Raw genomic sequence first — 24,346 nt, forward strand, 5'->3', positions numbered from 1 at the left:
TGATTCCCAACCACTGGACCACCAAGGAATTCCTTTTTTTTTCTCTCTCTCTCTCTTTTTGGATTTTATTTTTATTGTGTTGTGGAGCCACTGGAAGGTTTCAAGCAGGGAAGGTGCCATGATCTAATTTCTTTATTCTTTTTTTATTGAGGTTCATATAAAATCAACCATTTTAAAGTATACAATTCAGTGGCATTTAGTATATTCACAATATTGTATAACCATTGCCTCTCTCTAGTTTCAAGACATTTCCATGACCCCCAAAGAAAACCCAAACCCAAAAGCAGTCACTGCCATCTGCCCCTTTCCCCAGCCTCTGGCAGCCACCACTCTGCTCTCTGTCTCCATGATTTACTTATTCTAGACATTTTGTGTAAATGGAACCAGCCAATATGTGGCCTTTTGAGTCTGGCTCCTTTCACACAGCACAGTGTGCTTGAGGTTCATCCACATTATAGCATGATGAGTACTGCCTTCCTTTTTAAAAAAAAGTATTATTATTATTCTGGAGGAGGGCATGGCAACCCACTCCAGTATTCTTGCCTAGAAAATCCCATGGACGGAGGAGCCTGGCCAGCTACAGTCCATGGGGTCACAAAGAGTCTGACACCACTGAGCTACCGAGCGTGCACACACACACACACACACACACACACACACACGTTATTACTATTATTTTTATTATTAGGCTACCCCATGCAGCATGCAGGATCTTAGTTCCCTGACCAGGGATGCAACCTGCACCCCCTGCATTGCAAGTGTGGAGTCTTAACTGCTGCACCACCAGGGAAGTCCCCTCCCTTCCTTTTTGCGGCTGAATAATATTCCATTACATGGATATAGGGCCTCGATTTAATTTCAAAAACATTTGAAAATGATTACTCTGGGCAGGGCTTCCCTGGTGTCTCTAGTGGTAAAGAATCCACCTGCTGAAGGGAATGGCAACCCACTCCAGTATTCCTGCCTGGAGAATCCCCTGGACAGAGGAGCCTGGTGAGCTACAGTCCACAGGGTGGCAAAGAGTCGGACGTGACTGAATGACTGAGCATGCGTGCAGTGGTGGCTGAGAAGTAACCGTAGTGGTCCAAGAGTAGAGGCAGGCCGGTCCACTTCAGAGGTCGTTGGAAGGTGTGGAAGAGAGAAGATGCTCCCTTGTGCTGGGGTGGTAGCCATGTCAGGTGTACCACCAGGTAGGGTGTGTGCCAGAGGCCAAGAAGAGTCAAGTAACTGCAAGGTTTGGCTAAACAGATGGGCAAAACCGGTAAAGCCAGTTTCCATGGTGGGGAGGATATAGGAGGGGCAGTCTCTGAGTGGGGAGGATGAGAGTTATCTCTGGGCGTGGATCACTGGAGATACCTACTTGAAATTCAAGTGGAGACAAAAGGATTTCCTTGTGCGACTGAGCATGAATTATTTAGCTCATCCCCTATTGATGGATATTTGGATGGTTTCCAGTTTTTGCAGGCATAGACAATGCTACCATCAACTGGGCCTGTGGACTGGTGGGGGTGTTCCTGAGGGATAAATTCCAAGCAGTGGAAGCATTGGGTCAAAGGGTACGAATATTTTTTAAGTACATACTGCCAAATGGCCCTTCAAAAAGGTTCCACCAATTTATATTCTCACCCAAAGTGCACAAGAATGTCAAATTTCCCACACTCTTGCCAACAATGGGTATTATCAATCTTTTAAAAAAATCTTTGCCAACCCGAAAGGCTAAAAATAATCTTAGCGTTTTAACCTAAACACAATGTCACACGGCTGCACATTAACCCCCATGTGGATGTACTGTACTTTACTGAAGCATTTTTTAGTTGTTTCCAGGTATTTTTATCTGTTTGTTTGTGCTGTTATGAACAACCATAAGCAAACATCTTCATGCACAAAGCTTAGCCTGCATTGTAGCTGATTAGAGTTGACTCTCAATAGAATTACCAGGTGAAAGAGGAAAACCCTTTGTATGGCTTTTGTTATATATTGTGGAACTGTTTTCTGGAAAGACTGTACCAGGTTCTTCTTTCTTTTCTTTTTTTCGGCTGTGCCACATGGCATAAAATATCTTAGTTCCCTGTGTGCACGCTTGGTCAGTCACTAAATTGTGTCTGACTCTTTGCGACTCCGTGGACTGTAGCCCATCAGGCCCCTCTGTCCCTAGGATTTCCCTGGCAAGAATACTGGAGTGGGTTGCCATTTCCTTCTCCAGTGGACCAGGGATGGAACCCAAATCTCCTGTATTGGCAGGCAGGTTCTTTACCACTGAGCCACCTGGAAAGCCCCTTAATACCCTGACCAGGGATCAAACCCATGACTCTTGCAGTGCAAGCTCGAAGTTTGAAACACTGGACCACCAAGGAAATCCCTTCTTTTCTCTTTTTTTAAGCCCAGTTTCTTTTAATACCAGCTTTGTTTCAGCACTGAGGATTTGATGGGTTTTTAGGTTTTCAGACAACCTCCTATCATTTTCATAGATGGCAAGGCATTTTGGGTTTTCCTGCTTTTACTGGTGGACCACCATAAGGGTTCTGTGGCCATGTGATCGATGCAGTCTGAGCCCAAGTTCCACTCAGGAGGGGCCCAATGGATCTGTGGACTCCCTCTGTGTTTCCCCAGGTCTGGGCTGTATAATTGGGACAGATGTATGTGGCAGCTGGCAGAATCCCACACTGGTGTTCTGACCCATAGAGTCAGGATCATTGTTATAGAAAGAGCCAGTGGAAGCCCCCAGAACGCCCCACATTTCCCAGGATGGAAATCCAAAAGCAATTCTACCACCTTTGGAGGAACTGCAGATTAGTGCCACCACTAATGGCTCAAAAGAAGCTGGGGTGGTGATCTCATCTTTGTTCCACTGACCTGTTTGGGGACTTCCCTAGCAGTCCAGTGGCCAAGACTGTGCTTCCAGTGCAGGGGACATGAGTTTGATCCCTGGTCAGGGAACTAAGATCCTGCATGCCACGAGGCACGGCCCAAAAACAAATGGACAAAAAATGACTGACCTGTTTGGCTTGTGTGGAAGGCAGATGGATCTCGGAGAATGACTGTGGATTACTGTAAATGCAATCAGGTGGTGATTGCAATTGCAGTTGCTGGCCCAAGTGAAGTGTCTTTACTGGAGCACGTCAGCACAGCCCTTGGCAGCTGTTGTGAGCTACTGACTGACCTTGCAAATGCTTTTGTCTCCATACCACTTTCCAAGGAGCACCAGAAGCCAGGAGTACAAACCTTCAGTCTTGCTGAAGGCTGACATCAACTCTCTTGCTTTTTGCCATCATCTAGACCACTGAGAAGGCGATGGCCCCCACTCCAGCACTCTTGCCTGGAAAACCCCATGGATGGAGGAGCCTGGCGGGCTGCAGTCCATGGGGTCGCTAAGAGTCGGACATGGCTGAGTGACTTCACTTTCGCTTTTTCTTTCATGCATTGGAGAAGGAAATGGCAACCCACTCAAGTATTCTTGCCTGGAGAATCCCAGGGACAGGGGAGCCTGGTGGACTGCCATCTATAGGGTCGCACAGAGTCGGACACGACTCAAGCGACTTAGCAGCAGCAGCAGCAGACCACTGAGATACAGTGTTGCACTCGTCCCGTCACATTGGCAACATTCTGCTGATCCGATCTTAAGAGGAGGAAACAGGATTTAGTAAGGAGGTTGGCAGTAAACCCACTGCTGGTATCAGTCAATTATGGTCCAATCTGGAGACAAAACAACACCAGTTACTTGGACAGAATCATGTCACTCAGTTGTGTCTGACTCTTTGCAACCCTACGGACTGCAGCATGCCAGGCTCCTCTGTCCTCCACTATCTCCCGCAGTTTATTCAAAGTCACATCCATTGAGTCGGTGATGCTATCTAACCATCTCATCCTCTCCCGCCCTCTTCTCCTTTTGCCTTCAGTCTTTCCCAGCATCAGGGTCTTCTCTAATGAGTTGTCTCTTCGCATCAGGTGGCCAAAGTATTGGCACTTCAGCTTCAGCTTCAGTCCTTCCAGTAGATACTCAGGGTTGGTTTCCTTTAGGATTGACTGGTTTGATCTCCTTGCAGAATCATATCAGCTATTTTTGTATGTTTGTTTTTATTTTATTTTTGGTCGCAGTGTGCATGCAGGATCTTAGTTCCCTGACCAGGGTTGGACCTGTGCCCCCTGCAGTGGAAGCTCTGAGTGCTAAAACTGTGCACCTCTGATGAACCCGTGTGTGAGGATTCAAAGCCAACCAAAACTCAGACTGGGACTTGAACCCACGGTCCTTTTTATTTTATTTGTTAATATTTATTTATTCGGCTGCGTCAGGTCTTAGCTGTGGCTTGAAGCATCTTCATTGCATCATACGGGATCTTTTGTTGCAGCATGCGGACTCTCTAGTTGCAGTGTACTGGCTCCAGAGCTCGCAGGCAGGCTATGTGGTTGCAGCGCATGGGCATCGTTGCTCTGCAGCTTGTAGGATCTCAGTTCCCCCACCAGGGATCGAACCCGAGTTCTCTGCACTGCAAGGTGGATTCATAACCACTGGACCACCAGGAAAGTTCTGAATCGACTGTCTCTTAATTAGAATCACTCACCTGGTGTCTAAACTTGGGTTCTTTGAGTCTCAGCACAGAAGGAATTCAGGGAGAGGCAAAGTGATAGGCAGGAAGTAGAATTACTAATATTCTACTTGCTTGTGTGGGATGCAAGTGGGCAGGTGAGGGGGCTGTGTCCCAAAACTACATTTTGGGCTTAACTGGTAGCTCAGAAAAGAATCTGCCTGCAATGCAGGAGACCTAGGTTCGATCCCTGGGTTGGGAAGATTCCCTGGAAGGGGAAATGGCTACCCGGTCCAGTATTTTTGTCTGGGAAATCCCATGGACAGAGGAGTCTGGTGGGCTACAGTCTATAGGGTTACAAAGAGGAACGACCGAGCAACTTATACCCTTATCAGTTGACTGAACGCTAACACTTATAATCAAAGGAAAGTGGAGGAGGGGGGAAAGGACGGCCTTCTTCCTCTTTCTTCCAGTTGATGTCAGGCTTACATCACTAGCTTCTCTTTTCTTTTGGATAGGAGAGTGTTTGACCCTATGAGGTCAAACTAGGACTGTCACAGAGCTTATTGAAATCAGCGGAAGGGTGGTAACATGTCCTAAAATATGTTGAATCATCTCAGTTTCCATGTAACGACAGTCTCCTGCTTTGAAATGTCAACCTTTCCCTTAAATCTGTCCTTAATCCTAAGGATCATTATTTTGCTGATCTCGACCAACACAATGCAAGCTGCATTATTTTTTTTTCTTTCACTTAATGACCTGGGGCATATCTCATGCTTTTACTCATGGCTTTGTAGTTAAGCAAACCTGCTTCATCCCAGGATGTTGTAATAACTTTCTTGAGTGACCCTTACCTTAGAGTAGGGCTTCCCTGGTGGCTCTGCAGTGCCAGAGACCTAGGTTTGATCCCTGGGATGGGAAGATCACCTGGAGAAGGCAATGGCAACCCACTCCAGTGTTCTTGCCTGGAAAACACCATGGACAGAGGAGCCTTGTAGGCTACAGTCCATGCGATCAAAGAGTTGGACACGACTAAGCGACTTTACTTTATCTTAGAATGGTCTCTTGAAGTTCCCTAGGTTTTCCTCTATCTACAATCCCCTACTGGGACTTCTACAGCCATCTGTGTAACTATCTATTTTTACCCCTATCAGTTTTTTAAATTTTATTTTTAAATATTTATTTGGCTGCATCAGGTCTTAGTTAGAACATGTGATATCTTCATTGAATCTTGCGGGATCTTTCCTTGTGATGCCTGGACTTTCTCATTGTGAGGCGCGGGCTTAGTTGCCCCAAGGTATGTGGGATCTTAGTTCCTTGACCAGGGATCGAACCCACGTCCCCTGCATTGCAGGGTGTATTCTTAACCCCTGGGGCCATCAGGGAAGTCCCATCCATATCAGTCTTAACCACTGGACCGCCAGGGATTTTTCCTCCTATCAGCTATTAGAACAGAGATAATTTAATATAGCTATTTGTTGCGCTTCCTTGGTAGTCCAGTGGTTAAGAATCCGCCTGCCAATTCAGGGGACATGGATTCGATCCCTGTTCTGGGAAGATCCTATGTGCTTGAGGCAACTGAGTCTGTGCCACAACTACTGAGCCCCTGCTCTGGAGCCTGTGAGCCACAACTAGAGAGGAGTCCCCACTTACCACAACTACAGAAAGTCCTTGTGCAGCAACAAAGACCCAGCATAGCCAAAAATAGACAAATCTCTTTAAAAAAGAATTGTTAGCTTGGGAAACCCCTGGCAGTCCAGCGGTTGAGACTGTGCTTCCTCTGCTCAGTGTCCGGGCAGATCCTGCAGGCTTCACAGTGTAGCACCCCCCCCCCACCACCAAAAAAAAAGAATTGTTAACTAGATGTAAAGTTGTTAGAGGGCTTCCCTGTTGTCTCAGTGGGAAAGAATCCACCTGCCAATGCAGAGACGGGGAATCTATCCCTGGGTCGGGAAGATCCCCTGGAGAAGGGAATGGCAACCCACTCCGGTATTCCTGCCGGGAGAATCCCACAAACAAAGGAGCCTGGCGGGCTACAGTCCATGGGGCTGCAAAAAAGTTGGGACACAATTTAACAACTAATAACAAAATGAAAATTGTGAACCTGCTAGCCAAAAGAGTAAAAAGGAAAGTAAGGGATCCTGAGGGTAGCAGCTGCAGGAAGCACCCACCACCCTGAGGGCTAAGGAGAAAGGAGAAGAAGTTGGAAAGACTGAAACTTAGAAACTCGAGAGGCCCAATAGAGCTGAGACTCAGACCTTTGAGGTGGAGATGCTGTTGGTCTGGTACTGCGGATGTTTGGTGGGATTTTTGGATTTGAGCAGCAACTTGTCCCTGAGTCTCACTGTGTGTGCTGCTTCAGGCTTTTACCAAACAATTCATAAGACTTTTCATTTTGAGGGAGGCCCAGAGTACAAAGACTCTGAAGCAGGTGCTGGCTTCATGTAATCTGACCTGGCTGACACCCGGACCTGACGACCCGGAGGATCCAGGGATGTGCAGAGCGCTGGCGGCAAATAGGGATGCAGGCAGCAGGGGGTCACTCTCTGCAGACCGCCAGGGTTTTGAAGCAAATCAGACTCTTTTCGGCAGATACTATTTTTTTTCAGTTTGAGAAACTGCTCATTACTGGGCCCCCACAGAGTTTGAACACCTGCCCGTGAGTAGTGACCATGTGACCTGAGCACTCGTGTGATCTGAGTATTGTCATTTGTGCACCATTCAGGGTCCTACCAGGAAACAGGTCACTCCAAATATCTGAATGAAGAGAAGTATTCACTAGGAATGAAGTTGCTAACTAGGTAACTGGGAGGGTAAAAGTTGAAGTCCGAGGCCAACTTTTTCTTCCAGGGGCCAGATGTAAATAGTCCCAGCTTCCAGGTCATCCTGTCGCTACTCAACTCTTCTTTTGTCTGGAGAGCAGTTGCAGACGATAGCTAAACGAGTGAGGCTGGCTGGGTTCCAATAAAACTTTATTTACAAAATTGGGCAGATGCACTAGACCTGGCGGTGGTGCACACACCGTTGCTCTCAGGCACGGAGACAGCAAGTCAGGAAGCCACTCTGTCTCCAATTCCGAAGGAACAGAGAGGAGCTGACACTGTTGGAAACTTTGAGGAAGGGCTCTGTGAGGCTCGTTCTGCAAGTGCTTGTTGTCGTTCTTAGTCGCTAAGTCATTTTAGCCCGCCAGGCTCCTCTGTCCATGGGATTCTCCAGGCAAGAATGCTGGAGCGGGTTGCCATTTCCTTACCCAGGGGATCTTCCCGACCCAGGGATCGAATCCCTGTCTCCTGCATTGGCAGGCGGATTCTTTAGGGGAAGAATCGGGGAAGCCCGCTGCAAGTGCTAGGAAGCTGCAGACTGGATTTGTCTGCTGTCCTGGGAAGAACCGTGGCTGCCTTTGGTGCAGAAAGAAGGCTGGGGACCTGAGAGCCCACTGGGAAGTGCAGGCTACGCGCATTCCTCCAGCCTGCAGCCTTCCTCTGGCGCCCCCTATTGGCAGAGCCTGCCAGGGAGCCGATGGCACAGCACCGGTGGTTTGCGCAGAGCTGGTGCCCAGGGTGGGTTGGGGGCAGCGGGACAGTCACAAGTGGTTGGTTTTTAGGCATTTAGACAACCCCCACCCCCATCACTTCTACAGGTGGCTTATCATTAGGCTTCTTCTCGATTTCATCCCAGAGATAAAACTGTCAGGGTCCCCTTGGGGAGGGAAGTCTTCTCGAAGGAATGGGTGTCTCTTTTGGGAAATGAAGAGGCGGGGAGGAGGTGGAAAGGGAGGGGGAGTTTTAAGTCTCTGAGAGGAGTCTAGAAGGAACTTTCAGCCTCTAAGGATCTATCTGTCCTCTGTTCAGAATGAAACCTGAATCTGACCACCACCACTTTGCCCGCCCCTGGCATCTGCATGGACACCTTTAGTCAGCTTTCTCCCTGCCCATCTCACCCCTATGCCCGCTTCCACTCTTGCCCCTGTGGTCTGTTCTCAAGGCAACCAGATCAGTCACCTCCTGCTCACACCCTCTGATGTGATGTCCTCCACTGTCCTTGGAGCAGAATTGGCCGCCTTACCCTGGTCTGCAAGGCCCTGCAGGGCTCTGGTCCCCACTCCACTGAATTTCCCACCCCTCGCTTTCTTTTTCTTCTTTTTTTTTTAATATTTGTTTATTTGGCTGCACCAGCTTTAGTTGCAACACGCAGGATCTTCAATCTCAGTTGTGGCAAGACCAGGGGTCGAACCCAGATCCCTGCTTTGGGAGCACAGTCTTAGCCACTGGACCACCAGGGAAGTCCCCTACTCCTCCCTTTCTACTCCAGCCACCCCAGACACTGTCTTGGGTGCAGTGGGGAAGCCACCCACCCCTGGGTTTTAAACAGGTGATTATCACTTTGGATTGGGGGTGTTATTAGCGGAGGCGGGGGGTGTGGCAATGAGGAGGCTGATGGGTTATCACAGAGGACCTTTGCCAAGACAGACCTCCGGGGGTGCGTAAAATATAATAAAGATTCCTGTATTTGCTGGCATTGTTCCTAACAATTCACATATTAGTCATAAGAGGGGCAAGTGCACAACAAAGGAGAAAACCAGAATTCCCTGGTGGTCCAGTGGTTAAGACTTGGTGCTTTCACTGCTGGGGGCACAGGTTCCATCCCTGGTCACAGAACTGAGAATCTGCAAGTTGTGGGCCAAAAAAAAAAAAAAAAAAAGGAGGGAACCACTCCTTACTCTCAGCATGCAGAAATCCCCGAGGGTGGGCTGTGAACCCAGTGTGTTCTGGGCCCTTGCCACACGTCGAAGCCTCTGGCTTCACCATCGCTGCTCCCAAGTCTCACGGGGCCATGTCGTCTGTTCCCCACCTTGCGGGAATCGTTTCACCTGCGTCATCTCCCTCTGCTCTTGGTTCGTCTTTCGGGTCTGTCCTCTTTCGCTGACATCGAGTTATCTTTCAGATCGGTCTCTTCTCCCCCGATCATGGGTCTCATTTGGGCCCCACATGGTCTCTCTGTGGCCCTGGTTCTATTTTCAGCCTGTGCCACCGCTCTCTCCTTCAAGGCCTGAGCCCTCTCTCCCTTTCCCCAGTTCTGCCCCAGCCTCTGTTACCTCCCATGCTGTCAGTCTCAGTGCCCTGGGGAGGTGAGCGTATCCCTCCTCCCAGGCCAGTGAGCTAGGACCTTGACTCTTCTGTTTCAGCCCCAGGGTTGAAGGTCTGTGCTTGAATTGGGAGTCAATGCTGGGCCCAGTTCAGGCTGTTGGGGCGGAGCCGGTATTCATGGAGAGGCACCCTGGGAGCCGGGTCCCAACCCAGGAGACGTCTCGCCCACACATATTGCTCCCGTTTTACAGAGGAGCAAACTGAGGCGCCGGAGAAGGCAATGGCAACCCACTCCAGTACTCTTGCCTGGAAAATCCCATGGACGGAGGAGCCTGGTAGGCTGCAGTCCATGGGGTCGCACAGAGTCAGACACGACTGAGCGACTTTACTTTCACTTTTCAGTTTCATGCATTGGAGAAGGAAATGGCAACCCACTCCAGTGTTCTTGCCTGGAGAATCCCAGGCACGGCGGAGCCTGGTGGGCTGCCGTCTATGGGGTCGCACAGAGTCGGACACGACTGAAGCAACTTAGCAGCAGCAGCAGCAGCAAACTGAGGCTCAGAGACATGGAAGCCCCTGTCCCCGGTCACGCAGTGAGCTGGTCAGAGCCAGGGCTCCCTCCTCCTGCACCCGGCCCTTACCAGCTCCCTGCCTCCTCTGTCATGTATGTGTGCGTGTGAGGCCACGTGTTCACATGTGTGCACTGTGCCTCTAGGGGATGACCCCCCCACACCACATCACCGCTCCGCCCTGCACTCATGTACTGGGCACGTGTCTGTCTGCCTGAGTCCACGTGGGTAGCCTGTGTCTGGGCACTTATGTGTGGATTTGGCGTGGTGCACACATGTTGCTGGTATAGACTTGACTGTGTATAGTGCTCACATGTGCAGTGTGTATGTGTGTGTGTCTCCGGGGTGTGTATATGTGTGTGTGAAGTGCCAGGTTTTTTCCCAGCCTGGGTCCTGCCCGCAGCTAATGACTGACTGATGTCCACTTGAGCAAGATGGCCTCTTTGGATCAGGCATCCTGGTGTGCCAGCCAGACCCCCCAGCACACCCTTTTCTCCCTCCCCACCCTTCACCACGTCAGGCCTGGACCCCAGCCACCCACCCCTCCCTGACTCAAGACCACATGCAGCTCCTCTCGAGGTCATTCTCTCAACGGAGCTGGGCGTAGTCCTGTGTCTCGGGATGCCTGGATGCATACACCCGGGTCCCTAGCACCTGCCAGGGGCAAGAGACTGGAGGTCACAGATCTGTGTTATGATCCCCAGCTGTTGTGCCTTTATTCCCCAGTGCCTTGATGTCTCTGAGACTCAGTCTCCCCAGCTGTACAATGGGGCTAGTAGTAGCCCCAGGGAGCTGTTGAGAAGATTATACAAGATAAACCCTATAAAGTGGCATCTAGCTCGAAGCCTGGCACGTAGTAAGCTTGATAAATGTTACCTGTTGTTAACTGTTCATACCAAAGAGAAACCAAGGCTCCCGGAGGGTCCTGAGTGGGTCAGCGTCCGGGCATCTTGACTCCAATCTCAGGACCCCAGCATGGTGGGAGTGGTGGGGGGTCAGTGGTAGGTTTTATAAAGCAGGGCCTTAAATGATGAGCTTGATGTCAGGGGAGAGGAGCGGGAGAGATTGGATGAGGCGGGGCAGCTGGGAGGAAGGAGGACGTGAGATGACAGGGGTCCAATACGGGGCCCAGGGAAGACTCCTGGAGCCAGTCTGGTCCCCTGGCTCCTCCTGCCGTCCTGCTCCCTGTGTGTCTCTCTCTTGGCTTCTGATACTCCAAATCGCTCCCTCGGCACAGCTCTCTCTAACTGCGCGTCTGTCTCCCCGGCCCACCCCTCTGCCCCCGCCCCGCCTCCCCTCCAGCAGAAGGCAGACCTGGCTGTGGCTGCGTTCACCATCACAGCCGAGCGGGAGAAGGTCATCGACTTCTCCAAGCCCTTCATGACCCTGGGGATCAGCATCCTCTACCGGGTGCATATGGTACGGTTCCCCTGGAGATGTGGCCGGGGCTGGGGCGGGAGTGGCACTGAGGCCCGAGGGAGACAGAGGCTGCAGGCTGGACCTTGCCTGCCACGGTGGGGCTTGTGGGCCCCAGGGCTTTGGGAGGGGCTGGGGGGGACTCTGCTCTCACTCCCTCCCCCACCAGGGCCGCAAGCCTGGCTACTTTTCCTTCCTGGACCCTTTCTCTCCGGCCGTGTGGCTCTTCATGCTTCTTGCCTATCTGGCCGTCAGTTGTGTCCTGTTCCTGGCCGCCAGGTGAGCCCACTACCTGCTGCCTGGGAGGGAGGGGGCGGGGTGGAGGCAGGAGCCGGGCTCTCCACGGCTGTCTGTCCTGGCTGTCTGTCCTGGCTGTCCCGGCTTCGCTCGGAGCCTTGGGTTCCCTGCAGCTGCCCTCCCTTCTCCCTTTCCGGCCCCGTCTCTGTGTTTCCTCCCTGTGTCTCTGGCTTCTGCTCCGTGGTCCTCTCCAGGCCTCTCCCCTTCTCGTTCTTCTGTCCCCTTCCTCTTTTGCCCCCACTGTCTCTGTGTGTGTGTGTGTGTCTCTCCCTGTTCATCTGTGTCTCTCTTCCTCTCCAGGTGTGTCTCCCCATCCCTTCTGATCACGGTGGCTCTCCTGTTTTCTTTCTTCCCACCTGCTGTGTCTCTCCACAGGCTGAGCCCCTACGAGTGGTACAACCCGCACCCGTGCCTGCGGGCGCGCCCCCACATCCTGGAGAACCAGTACACGCTGGGCAACAGCCTCTGGTTCCCCGTGGGGGGCTTCATGCAGCAGGGCTCGGAGATCATGCCCCGGGCGCTGTCCACGCGCTGCGTCAGTGGAGTCTGGTGAGAGGCTGTCTGCCCGCCCCAACCGGGGTGGGTGGGACTTTTTGGGGGGACCCTCCTGAGACCTGGGCCCATTCCTATTCCCCACGCCAGCCGTGTGATGGGACACAGGGTAGGGTGAGCTGAGCCCCAGCTCTGCAGCTCACTGGCTGTACAACCCCCTCCATGCCTTAGTCTCCTCATCCGAGAAATGGGAGTAAAAATGCCCACGTCTCATATAATCAGGACAGCATGGGTGTGGTAGTCACTGTCTGAGACATTGCCCCAGGCAATCACAGAGACTAGAATCCTTGAGCCACGACAGCCTTCACTGTCCAGAGACCAAGGCTGAGGCCCAGTCAGAGACCTGCTCCCTCAGAGCCCCACAGGGACCCAGTACCTTGAACAGAGCTTATTTTGCCCCCGAGACAAGCTCTGAGAAGCTTCATGCCAGAGAGCAGACACTGAGCCAGCCGGCCGTGTCTGGCTCATAGCTTTACACTTTTTGGATTAGTTGGCATTTAAAAATTGGGCAAATTCACTTACAAATTCAGATTTCTTTCTTCTTAAAAGAAAAATATTTGATTAAATTAGTTTATTTGTTGGCCACGTGGCATGTAGAAGCTTAGTTCCCCAGATTCTATAGGGATCGAAGCCATGCCCCCTGCATCGGGAGCTCAGATGTTCTTAACCACTGGACTACCAGGGAAGTCCCAGGCTTCTATCTTTTTCTGTTTTGTTTTGGCTACGCCACACGGCTTGCAGGAATCTGTTTCCCAGCCAGGGATTGAACCCCGGGCCTCGGCAGTGAGAGCCCGCTGTCCTAACCACGAGGCCACCAGGGAACTCCCCACATTCAGAGTTCTCACTTTGCTCAAAGCTTTGGGAGCTCTGGTATTGCGCAGCTGGCACTCCCACCTGGTGTCGACGCCGCTCTGTTGGCCCCAGGCCCTCTGCCTCCTCCGGCCCCTTTAGGGCCTCGCTTCCATAAGCACTCACGTCTGCCACCCTGTCTTTGATTCATTTAGCCCCGTGGCATGTGGGACCTTAGTTCTCCAACCAGGGATGGAGCCTGTGCCCCCTGATTAGGAGTGCAGAGTCTTAACCACTGGACCGCCAGGGAAGTCCCCATCCTGTCTTTTAAATAGCAGATGGGCTCGGTGGCAGCTCATGTAACTCTTCTCAGCTCCTTTTCCTCCTTAGAACCACAGAAAGCCGAGGAGCACGCCTAGAACAAGGAACATTCTCCCAGTTTTACGGATTAGGAGGCCGAGACCCAGAGAGAGGAAGTGGTTTCCTAGAGAGAGTGCGTTTGGCTAGAGACAGGGTGGGGCTGAGCCAGCTTCCTGCCCCAGTGCCACCCACCCCCAGTCCCTGGGTGCTGCCTGAGCCTGGCTCTGCTCCCCAGGCCCTTGGTGACCTCTCCAGGGCAGCCCAAGACGTTGGGCCTCGTCCCCGTCTGTTACGGTCAATGCATCAATAGTCATTCAGCACAAAGTGCTTCTGAGCCCTTTCCATGTGCCACGTAGTCAGGTGAAAAGAGGCAAAGGGGCTGAGAATAAATAAGTGAACAGATAGATAAACACAAGGAGGTCATATTTTATGCCAGGAATGTATCCCGGTGATACTGTCTGATTCAAAACTTGTTCATTCAAGACCAGCCATAATGGTGGCAGGTTTTTCTCTCTCTCAACTAAGTGGGACTAACTACCATCTGGCAGTTGTTTGCAATTTGCTTGGCCCACTGGCTTTGAAACTTTTGAATCTCAATGATTTCTTTTAAACGTTTTGGAATTGGCATCACTTCAGGAGTTACACCCTGCCTTCGTTTTCTGTTGCTGTTGCAACAAATTACCATAAACTTAGTGGTTTAAAAACAATGTAAATTTATTCTCTTACAGCTCTGGAAGGCAGAAGTGCAGGATAGATATCACTGGGCTAAAGTCAAGGTGTCGGCAGGGCCAATTCTGAAGGCTCTAGGGGAAAATCTATTTCTTTGCCTTTTCCAGCTTTTAGAAGCTTCCTGCATTCCTGGGCTCGTGGCCCCTGCCTCCAGCTTCAGAGCCAGCAGCACAGCCTCTTCAAATCTCTCTCTGACTCTGACCTCCTTCTTCCTTTTATAAGGACCCCTGTGATTCCATGGGCCCACCTGGATACTCCAGGTCAATCTCCAAATCTCAGGATGCTTAACTTAATTCTATCTTCAAAGACCTTTTTTAAGAAAAAAATTTTTTATTTATTTGGCTGCACTGGGTCTTAGTTCTGGCACTCAGAATCTTTGATCTTCATTGTGACATGCTGGGTCTTCAGTTGCAGCATGCTAACTCCTAGTTACGGCATATGAAATCTAGCTTCCTGATCAAGGATCGAATCTGGGCCCCCTGCACTGGGAGGGCAGAGTCTTAGCCACTGGACCACTAGGGAAGTCCCCTGTAAAGAGCCTCTTACTCTATGAAGGAACATACAAGTTCCAGGGATGTGTATATAGGTGTCTTAGGGGCAAGGCTTTCTTCTGCCCACCACGCATCCGAAGTGAATTTTATTAGCATTTTAAATGTAATGATGTATCAGATGTACATAAGCTGAGCTATTGAAGAACCCAACAGGGTGCAGTGAAAAAGAACAGTGGAGAATGAAGATGCTTAGGAAAGGCACCTCTGAGGGAGGTGACATCTAGGCTGAGTCCGAAAGGTGCAAACAGAGGCAGGCCTGCCAAGGAGAGGGAGGCGCATTCAGCCAGGCAGGAGAGGGTGGCCTGTGTGAGGAGGTGGCTGCAAGGGCAGGGAGGGACCCGCCGTGACAAATCTGGCTGAGTCCCCAGGTCAGGTGGGGGACCAGTGACCACCTCTCTGTAGCCCGTCCCTTCTGCTCCTCAGTCAGGGACCCTCTTCCCCAGCTGGGTGTTCCATGCCCCAGAGACGTGGTTGCCACAGGAACAGCAGCAGCCCCCCCGACCCAGAGCCCACCTCCTGGGCCCCTCATCTCATGTCCACCTGGGCCACAGCCTCCTGCAGCCACACCCAAGGGCGCATCATCATTTGGGACAGTTCTGCCTTGATTCTTTATTATTTTTGGCCATGCCCCGTGTCCTGTGGGATCTTAGTTCCCCAAACAGGGATTGAACTCACACCCCCTGCACTGAAGCCCCGAGTCTTAACCACTGGACCGCTAGGGAGGCCCCAGTTCTGCCTTGAAAATGAGTATTTCCGAGTTCACACTCTGACCCCAGCCCTGTCCCTCCTGGGCTCCCCCATCACTCCCTTGAAGTCGGTCCTTACCCCTCCTTTGCCGTTGTCAACGTCTCAGGCCAGGTCACCCTCTTGTCACGCCCTCCTGGTTCAGAAAGCCCCCAAACCTCGGGTCTCGCCCTGCTCCCTTCCCCACGCTCCACCAGGGTCACATGGCCCCCTTTATTGATATGGCTAGCACACCCTGTCAGCCGTCCTCTTTCTAGAAACCCTTTGCTCCTAGGCTGCTGTGTCTTCCTGGTTCCCTACGACCTCTGGATCTTCTGTCCCATTTCATCATGGGCTTCTTTGGCCCTTGCTCTCTCACTTCACACCAGTGACTCTTCAGTGCTCACAGACTCAATGCACTCTTTAAAAAACAAACAAAACACTGTTTACTTGTTTATTTTGACCACTCCACACAGTGTGTGGGATCTCAGTCCCTGACCAGGGCTTGAATGCAGGCCACAGCAGTGAAAATGCAGACTCCTAACCACTAGCCTGTGCACATGCTAAGTCGCTTCAGTCACGTCTGACCCTTTGCAACCCCCTGGACTATAGCCCAGCAGATTCCTCTGTCCATGGGATTCTCCAGGCAAGAATACTGGAGTGGGTTGCCATGGGGGATCTTCCCAACCCCGGGATCGAACCCATGTCTCTTAAGTCTCCTGCATTGGCAGGTGGGTTCTTTACCACTAGTGCCACCTGGGAAGCCCCCCTTAACCACGAGACCACTAGGGAACTCCTTCAATGCCTTCTTTTTTTAAAACATATTTATTTATTTGTGGCTGCATGGCCTTCCCTCTAGCTGTGGGGAGTGGAGGCTGCTCTCTAGCTGAAGTGCACAGGCTTCGCATTGCAGTGGCCTCTCTAGTGGCGGAGCACGGGCCCTAGGGCGCTTGGGCTCCAGTAGCTGCAGTTCATAGGCTCTGGAGCACAAGATCGATAGTTGTGGTACACGGGCTCAGTTGCTCTGTGGAATCTTCCCGGGTCAGGGATCAAACATGCGTCTTCTGCATTGGCAGGCGGATTCTTTACCGCTTAGCCACCAAGGAACCCAATGCCCTGTTTTTATAACAAATATTTGGTAACATCTCTTTTCCGCCCTAATGAAATTCAAAGGTAATACGTCAACCTACACTCATGATTCAGAACAAATCAATATAATGCCCTGATTTCAATACAAAGGAGAAAAGGAGAAGTGATTGACGATACAACAGTAGGAAAGCAATACCTAAATGCTTGGGCGGGACTGTGCTCCAAGACAGATTGCAGCGGTCAGGTGGCCGTACCTACAGGTAGTGGATACCATTGCAATTATGAGAAGACAGACTGTTTAATAGAATGATGTCAATACCTGAGGCATGATGCTTTGAAATCATTGGCAGATAAGTGTATCTGTACAAATACAAATCACCATGATTGTGAGACTCATCAACACAGCCGGTCCAAGTTTCTTCACACAGTGACTCAAATACCACAAGCAGGGCTGCTGTCAGAGACGCGATTTCCCCAAATCGTGAGCAATTCTTGGCACGGTTTCAAACAAAACAGCGTCCAGCTTTGTTCCTCAATCTAAACAATAGGTACCTTTCTAGAAATGTTGGTTTCTATTCTAGCCATGCCAAAAATATTTCTATTTTTATGTCCGTGCGTGCTCAGTCATGTCCGACTCTTTGCAACCCCATGGACTGTCGCCTCCCAGGCTCCTCGGTCCATGGGATTCTCCAGGCGGGAACACTGGGGTGGGTTGCCGTTTCCACCTCCAGGGGATCTTCCCGACCCAAGGGTTGAACCTGAGTCTCCTATGTTGGCAAGCAGATTCTTTACCACTAGCACCACCTGGGAAGCCCTGGTTTTTAGGTATCAGGGAGTTAAGAGTCAGATAATCAAATACAGGATTTTCCATGTTTAGACTGGGCTGTCTGGTCGACACCTGTCCCTACCCACTGACATCAGGACCCCACACAATCACTTTGGTCACCAGAGTGCCTCACACCTCACCAAGCACTTTCCTCAAACAACCCTGGGGCCACGCCCTGCCCAGGAACCACCACTCTGTATACCCCCAGCTTCCCTTCCCAAGTCCTCAACTGCAGATCCCTCCATGAGGCACCCTCAGACTCAGCTTGCCCAAAATGGAGCTCACATCCTTACTCCCAAATTGGTCCCCAGGTTCTGTCTTGGTGAATGGCCCCATCACCCCCGCCATCGCCACCACCCATCTGCCATGGTGTCCCTGGGGTTTTGGGGTGCCTGGGGTGTATCAGGCACTGGATAGTTTTGTCTTGAGTGAATGACAGCATTGATCCGTGGGGTAGGTTTGAAGAGACTTGGTTTCCAGAGAGATTATGGCGGACCCTGGATCTTTGTATGAGTTGAGTTTGGGTTGCTTTTGGAAAAGGTGTATTATTCATCCCTTTATCCTACACTCCACCCGCATCCCAGCACCCAGCACAGGAGTGTGCATGCGTGCTCAGCAGAGGACAGCTGCTCTTTTCTTCATTATCCACTGGAGGAGGGGGTGCTCTGGAAGGACCTCTCAGCATCTTTCCTGTCTTCATGCCCCGCAGATCTGTGTCTGTACTTCGGCAGGGAGCCTAGTCCCTCTCATCTGCCTGGTGGGAGGAGAGAGGGCCAGGCCAAGGCAGGTGACTGCTTTTGGGTCTAGAGCCAGGCCAGTGGGTACTTCTTTTCCCAAGTCTGTTCTGAGTCACAGGACCACAAAAGCACACACATGCATGGCACTTGGTCTGTGTTGTAACTCACTCTTAGAACAGCCCTGTGAGGAGCGACCTACAATTATTATCATCATTATTACTATTATTATAAATACTGTTATTTTGGCCACACTCTGAGGCGTATGGGATCTTAGTTCCTCCACCAGGGATTGAACCCCCCCACTTGACATTGGAAGCATGGAGTCCTAACCACTGGCCTGTGAGGGAATTCCTATGGGGGCCTACGATTATACTTAACCTCACGGGTGAATCCATGGTCTCACAGCTCATCAGTGATGGAGCCAGGATTTGGGGATTTTCCAGGGACCTCGATTTCTACTTTATTTCCAGTGTGGTCAGTGAATATTCTCTGTAGGATTTTAATCCTTTGTCATTTATTGAGACTTGTTTTATGACTCAGTGTAGAGTCTATCCTGGTAAATGTTCTACATGCACACGCATAGAATGTGTGTTTTGCTGTTGGTGGGTGCAATGTTTTGTAAATGGCAACTAGGACCAGTAGGCTACTCTTGTCTTCATATGGTTACTCACTTTCTGTCCACTGATTCTGTCAATTACTGAGAAAAGAGTGTTGAGATCACCACTTGTAATTGTGGAGAAATTTCATGTTTCTCTTTTCAGTTCTATCAGGTTTTGCTTTATGAATTTTGAAGCCGTGTAATTAGGTGCATCAGTGTTTGGGACTGTTGTGTCTTTTTGATGAATTGACCCCTTTGCTATTATGTAGCTTAGTTGGTAAAGAATCCGCCTGCAATTCAGGAGACCCTGGTTCAGTTCCTGGGTTGGGAAGATCCGCTGGAGAAGGGATAGGCTACCCACTCCAGTATTCTTGGGCTTCCCTTGTGGCTTAGCTGGTAAAGAACCCACCTGCAATGCAGGAGACCTGGGTTCAGTCTCTGGGTTGGGAAGATCCCCTGGAGAAGGGAAAGGCTACCTACTACAGTATTCTGGCCTAGAGAATTCCATGGACTATATAGTCCATGGGGTCTCAGAGTCGGACATGACTAAGTGACTTTCACTTTCACTTCCTCTTTATTCCTGATAAATTCCTTGTTTTGGGGTTACCTTTTTTGATATTCATATAGCCATCCCAGCTTTTTTAAAAAAAAGTATTTATTTATTTGGCTGCACTGCATCTTAGTTGCAATGTGTGAGATCTATTTCCCTGACCAGGGATTGAACCAGGGCCCCCTGTTCAATCACTGTATCACGGAGTCTTAGCCACTGGACCAACCAGGGCCGTCCCCAACTTTTTAGTGCAGTGTTTCATAGTGTATCTTTTCCCTATCCTTTCATTGTCAGCTTACCTACACTGTTACATTTAAAGTGGTTTTCTTATAGACGGCATGTACTTAGGCCTTGGATTGGCAAACTTCTTTTTTGAGTATTGGGCCAAATTATAAATATTTCAGGCTTTGCTGGTCATATGGTATCTGTTGCATCTACTTAACCCTGATTATGGTACAGAAGCAGCCTTGATTGAATGAGTGTGGTTGTGTTCCAATTAAACTTTTTTTTTGATCCCAGTGGGGCACGTGGGATCTTAGTTCCCCAACCAGGGATCCATCCCACACCCCATCCCCCCACATTGGAAGCTCAGAGTCCTAACCACTGGATCGCCAGGGAATTCCCCCAGTAAAACTTTATGGACACTGACAGTGAAATTTGAATTTTATGTGTCGCGTGTCATGAGCTGTTACTCTTCCTTCAGTTTCTTCTTAAGCATTTTAAAATGTGAAAGCCATTCTTAGCCTGTGGGCTGCACAAAAACAGTAAGTCAGATCTTGCCTGTGGGCCATAGTTTGCCAACCCCAGGCTGAGATCATTTACCTGCAGTATAATTATTGGTATTTGTTTGATGTTGTTTAATTGCTAACTCGTGTATTTTTTCATCCCCATGGACTGTAGCCCACCAGACTTCCCTGTCTGTGGGATTTCCCAGGCAGGAATACTAGAGTAGGTTGCCATTTCCTGCCCTAGGGGATCTTCCTGACCCAGGGATCAAACCTGAGTCTCCATGTCTCCTGCATTGCAGGTGGATTCTTCACCACTGAGCCACCTGGAAAGCTCAGAAAACCCAGCATTTACTTATAAAAATTAGTTGCATTCATTCAGAAAAAATTCAGACTTTATAAACTTGGTGTAAAATGTTACTAGCTATTTCTAAAACAAGAAATAACTAATAACGTGTGTATATGTATGTTGTCTTACTTGGGGTTTATTGAGATTCTTGGATCTGCAAGTTTACAATTTTCACTAAATTTGAAAAGTTTTGAACATTGCTTTTTCCACTATTTTTTCTGCTGCCCCCTTACTGTCTTCTGTCTCTGGGACTCCAGTCATGGATGTAAGACCACTTGGTCGTATTCCTCAGGCCACCGCGGCTCTGTGCTCATTGTCGGTCATTTTTTCCCTCTTTGTGTTTCATTTTTTGTGTATGTGTGTTTCTTTTGAATAGATTTTGCTGTCTTCAAAATCTGTTTTCTTTTCTGTGCAGTGTCTAATCTGTGTAGATCCTTCCAGTAAAAATTTCCTTTTAGATCTTATATATTTCATATAGAGCTTTCTAGTCCTTTCTTCCATTTCTGTCTGCAACGTGTTCATGTTTTTCTTTACATCCTTGATCATCTGAATGTCTTCGCTGCCTAATGTCCTTGCTGCTAATTCCATCATCTCTGCCAATTCTCGTTCCACTTCCGTTGAGCAACTTTTTTTCCTAGTTGTAAGTCCGTTTCCTGCACGTTGTTTATCTGGTATTTTTTTTTTATTGGATGACAAGACATTGTGGATTTTATGTTGTTTACATTGTTGCATGTATTAAAGAATCTTTGGGTTTGTTGTTGTTGTTGTTTTCCCTGCAAGACAGTTACTTGTGGATTCTCTTGAGTCTTTCCAGGCCTGTTTTTAAGTTCTTTTAGAGTAGGTCTCAGAGAAGGCAATGGCACCCCACTCCAGTACTCTTGCCTGCAAAATCCCATGGATGGAGGAGCCTGGTGGGCTGCAGTCCATGGGGTCACTAAGAGTCGGACACGACTGAGCGACTTCACTTTCACTTTTCACTTTCATGCATTGGAGAAGGAAATGGCAACCCACTCCAGTGTTCTTGCCCGGAGAATCCCAGGGACGGGGAGCTTGGTGGGCTGCCGTCTATGGGGTCGGATAGAGTCGGACACGACTGAAGTGACTTAGCGGCAGCAGGGTAGGTCTAGCATAACATATTCTTGGGCTAACTTAACTCTGATTCTAATGTGTTATCCTTTATCTCTTTGAGTGTCTTATGCATTCAAAGAAATCTCTCTTCTCTGGTTAGGAGCTCAAAAGATTCCCATCCCTGTATGAGCCCTGGAAATTGTTCTCCCTTTGAACGTTCTTATCTGACCCCTTGGAGTTTTATCCAGCACATACACAGACTGACATTCAGCCAAGGATTCAAAAGAGAAGCTATGCAGATTACTAGAACTGGGCATTCTGCTTCTTCCTCTTGGGCATTCTGTCTTATGAATGCCAGCCATCTCTTGGCCTTCTTGATCTCTGATCTCCATCTCTACAGCTCAGTGAGTTTGCCAGACTCTGGGTTTTCCTTCCTGGCACAGCCGTCTATAAATTAAGTCCAGCTGGGTAATGGCAAGCAAGTCTTACTTCATTATTTCTCTTTCCTCAGGGATCCTGGGCCTGTAATGCCTGTTGTCCTTTGTCTAAGGTCATTTCCTATACCCTGTCCAGTTTTCTATTAATAGTTCACAGTGAGAGGGTATTTCCAGACCATCTTATTCTCTTGTGTTTCTGACAGTGGAAGTCTCTGGAAAGAAAGTGTTAAGTTGCTCAGTTGCGTCCAACTCTTTGTGACACCCCATGGACTGTAGGGCACCAGGCTACTCTGTCCATGGGATTCTCCAGCAAAGAATACTGGAGTGGGTTGCCATGCCCTCCTCCAGGGGATCTTCCCAACCCTGGGATCAAATCCGGGTCTTCTGCATTGCAGATGGAGTCTTTACTGTCTGAGCTACCAGGAAGTCTCTGGAAGTAATATTTAAACCCAGGGAAGGGACTTCCCTGGTGGTCCAATGGCTTCAACTCTGTGCTCCCAATGGAGGGGACCCTTGTTCAGTCCCTGCTCAGGGAACTAGATCCCATATGCTCAACTAAGACCTGGCATGGCCAAATAAATAAAAAAAAAATCTTTTAAAAAATGTAAACCCAGGGATCTGGACTCTAGATCCTATGATCCCAGCCCCTCCCAACTCTTTGTGATGCCATGGACTGTGGCCCACCAGGCTCTTCTGTCCATGGGATTCTGTGATCCCAGATTCTTTGATCCCATCAGCAGTCAGCCTTCTAGCCTTCTAGATGCTGGGGTCACTGGGGCGGGGGGGCACCACCAAGGGGGTTCATGGCCACACGGGCAAAGTGGCAGGGGTGGCTCCAGCCCGTAGCTCACCCCTCCCACCCCTCAGGTGGGCCTTCACCTTGATCATCATCTCCTCCTACACGGCCAACCTGGCCGCCTTCCTCACCGTGCAGCGCATGGAGGTGCCCGTGGAGTCGGCCGACGACCTGGCAGACCAGACCAACATCGAGTACGGCACCATCCACGCTGGCTCCACCATGACCTTCTTTCAGGTGGGGCCCCCGGCGCCACCCTGGCTTGGGGTCGTGGTCACCGCCACGCACAGCAGCTTAGGGTAGGGCAGGGCATTCCTCAGAAGGTCCCCACGGGGCCTGGAGGAAGAAAGCTGTCCTGTTTGGCCTGGATGGAGGTCTCCCTGGAACAGGCTGGGCCCTGGAGAGATAATGGGGGTGGAGCCTCTGCTTCTCTGGATATACCCTGGGAACACTGGGAAGACGGCTGGGCATTAAGCTGTGCCAAGACCCAAGGGTGGGAGAGAGAAAAAGGGTTGGAAAACAGGTCATGCCCCCTCCTTCCCAAGCCTTCAGTCCTCGGGTTCCTCGCTGGGCTGGTGGGTGTGGGGATGGTTTGGACCTGGCCTTGAGCAGTCTGTCTGTCTGTCTGTCTTGTCTCTCTCTGTCCTTGGCTCTGCCTTCCTCTGGTCTCCTCACTCTCTTGGCTTGAGGGAGACCTCCTGGAGGGCAGAGGGCACGGGGAAAGGCAGGAGTGGAAAGACCCTCACCCGTGCTCCCCTCCCCACACTCCCCTTGCCCAGAATTCACGGTACCAGACGTACCAGCGGATGTGGAACTACATGCAGTCGAAGCAGCCCAGCGTGTTTGTCAAGAGCACAGAGGAGGGCATCGCCCGCGTCCTCAACTCCCGCTACGCCTTCCTGCTCGAGTCCACCATGAACGAGTACCACCGGCGCCTCAACTGCAACCTCACCCAGATCGGGGGCCTCCTCGACACCAAGGGCTACGGCATCGGCATGCCGCTGGGTATGGCAGCCCTGGGGCCCCGGGCAGCCGGAACCAAGCTGTGTGAGCAGGCCACGCGGTGGGCCAGACCCTCCCTGAGCAGGCTGGGTGTGCTGTGTGTGGCCTCTTGCCTGTGTGGCCTTGGGCAGGTGTCGCCACCTTCCTGAGCCTCTGCACCCTCCACCCGGATAAACAGGCCTAGGAGCCATCCACTCCAGCCCTGCAGGGCAGCTGGGAGAACCCTGTGAGGCTCGCCACCTTCTCCCATTGGCCCCAGGGCCCCTCCAGGGGGAGGGCATGGTTTTGCTGACTTCACATTCTCTGCACCAAACCCACAGCCTGGCTCAGTGCAGGTGCTCAGGAAATGACAGTGGATGTTGTTGGATGGGTGGAAGGGAGGGAGGAAGAATGATGGATGGATCTGCCAGGGAGACCTGGACGTGTTTTTCCAGGGCTGGTGTTGGAAACTCACCACCAATTTTGTCACCCAATTTTGGCTTTTAAACCTACCTCTGTTCTGATGATTGCTGCACCACTTACCTGTGACTGCATAACAAACGAGCCCAAATTTTAGCAGCTTTGCAGTAGGGT

General features: G+C 50.5%; 1 protein-coding gene across 1 annotated transcript in view; it reads left to right on the forward strand.

The window, feature by feature from the left end:
• The window catches only part of GRIK5 (glutamate ionotropic receptor kainate type subunit 5), a 58,754-nt gene that overhangs the window by 26,629 nt on the left and 7,779 nt on the right, over positions 1-24,346 (forward strand). The window contains exons 12-16 of the mRNA XM_052655765.1: positions 11,482-11,598; positions 11,765-11,874; positions 12,268-12,441; positions 22,843-23,008; positions 23,551-23,776. Of these exons, the coding sequence (XP_052511725.1) occupies positions 11,482-11,598; positions 11,765-11,874; positions 12,268-12,441; positions 22,843-23,008; positions 23,551-23,776 (793 nt within the window). The remainder of the gene's footprint in view (positions 1-11,481; positions 11,599-11,764; positions 11,875-12,267; positions 12,442-22,842; positions 23,009-23,550; positions 23,777-24,346) is intronic.

The sequence above is a fragment of the Budorcas taxicolor genome, chromosome 18 (genome assembly GCF_023091745.1).
Source record: "Budorcas taxicolor isolate Tak-1 chromosome 18, Takin1.1, whole genome shotgun sequence".
NCBI lineage: Eukaryota > Metazoa > Chordata > Mammalia > Artiodactyla > Bovidae > Budorcas > Budorcas taxicolor.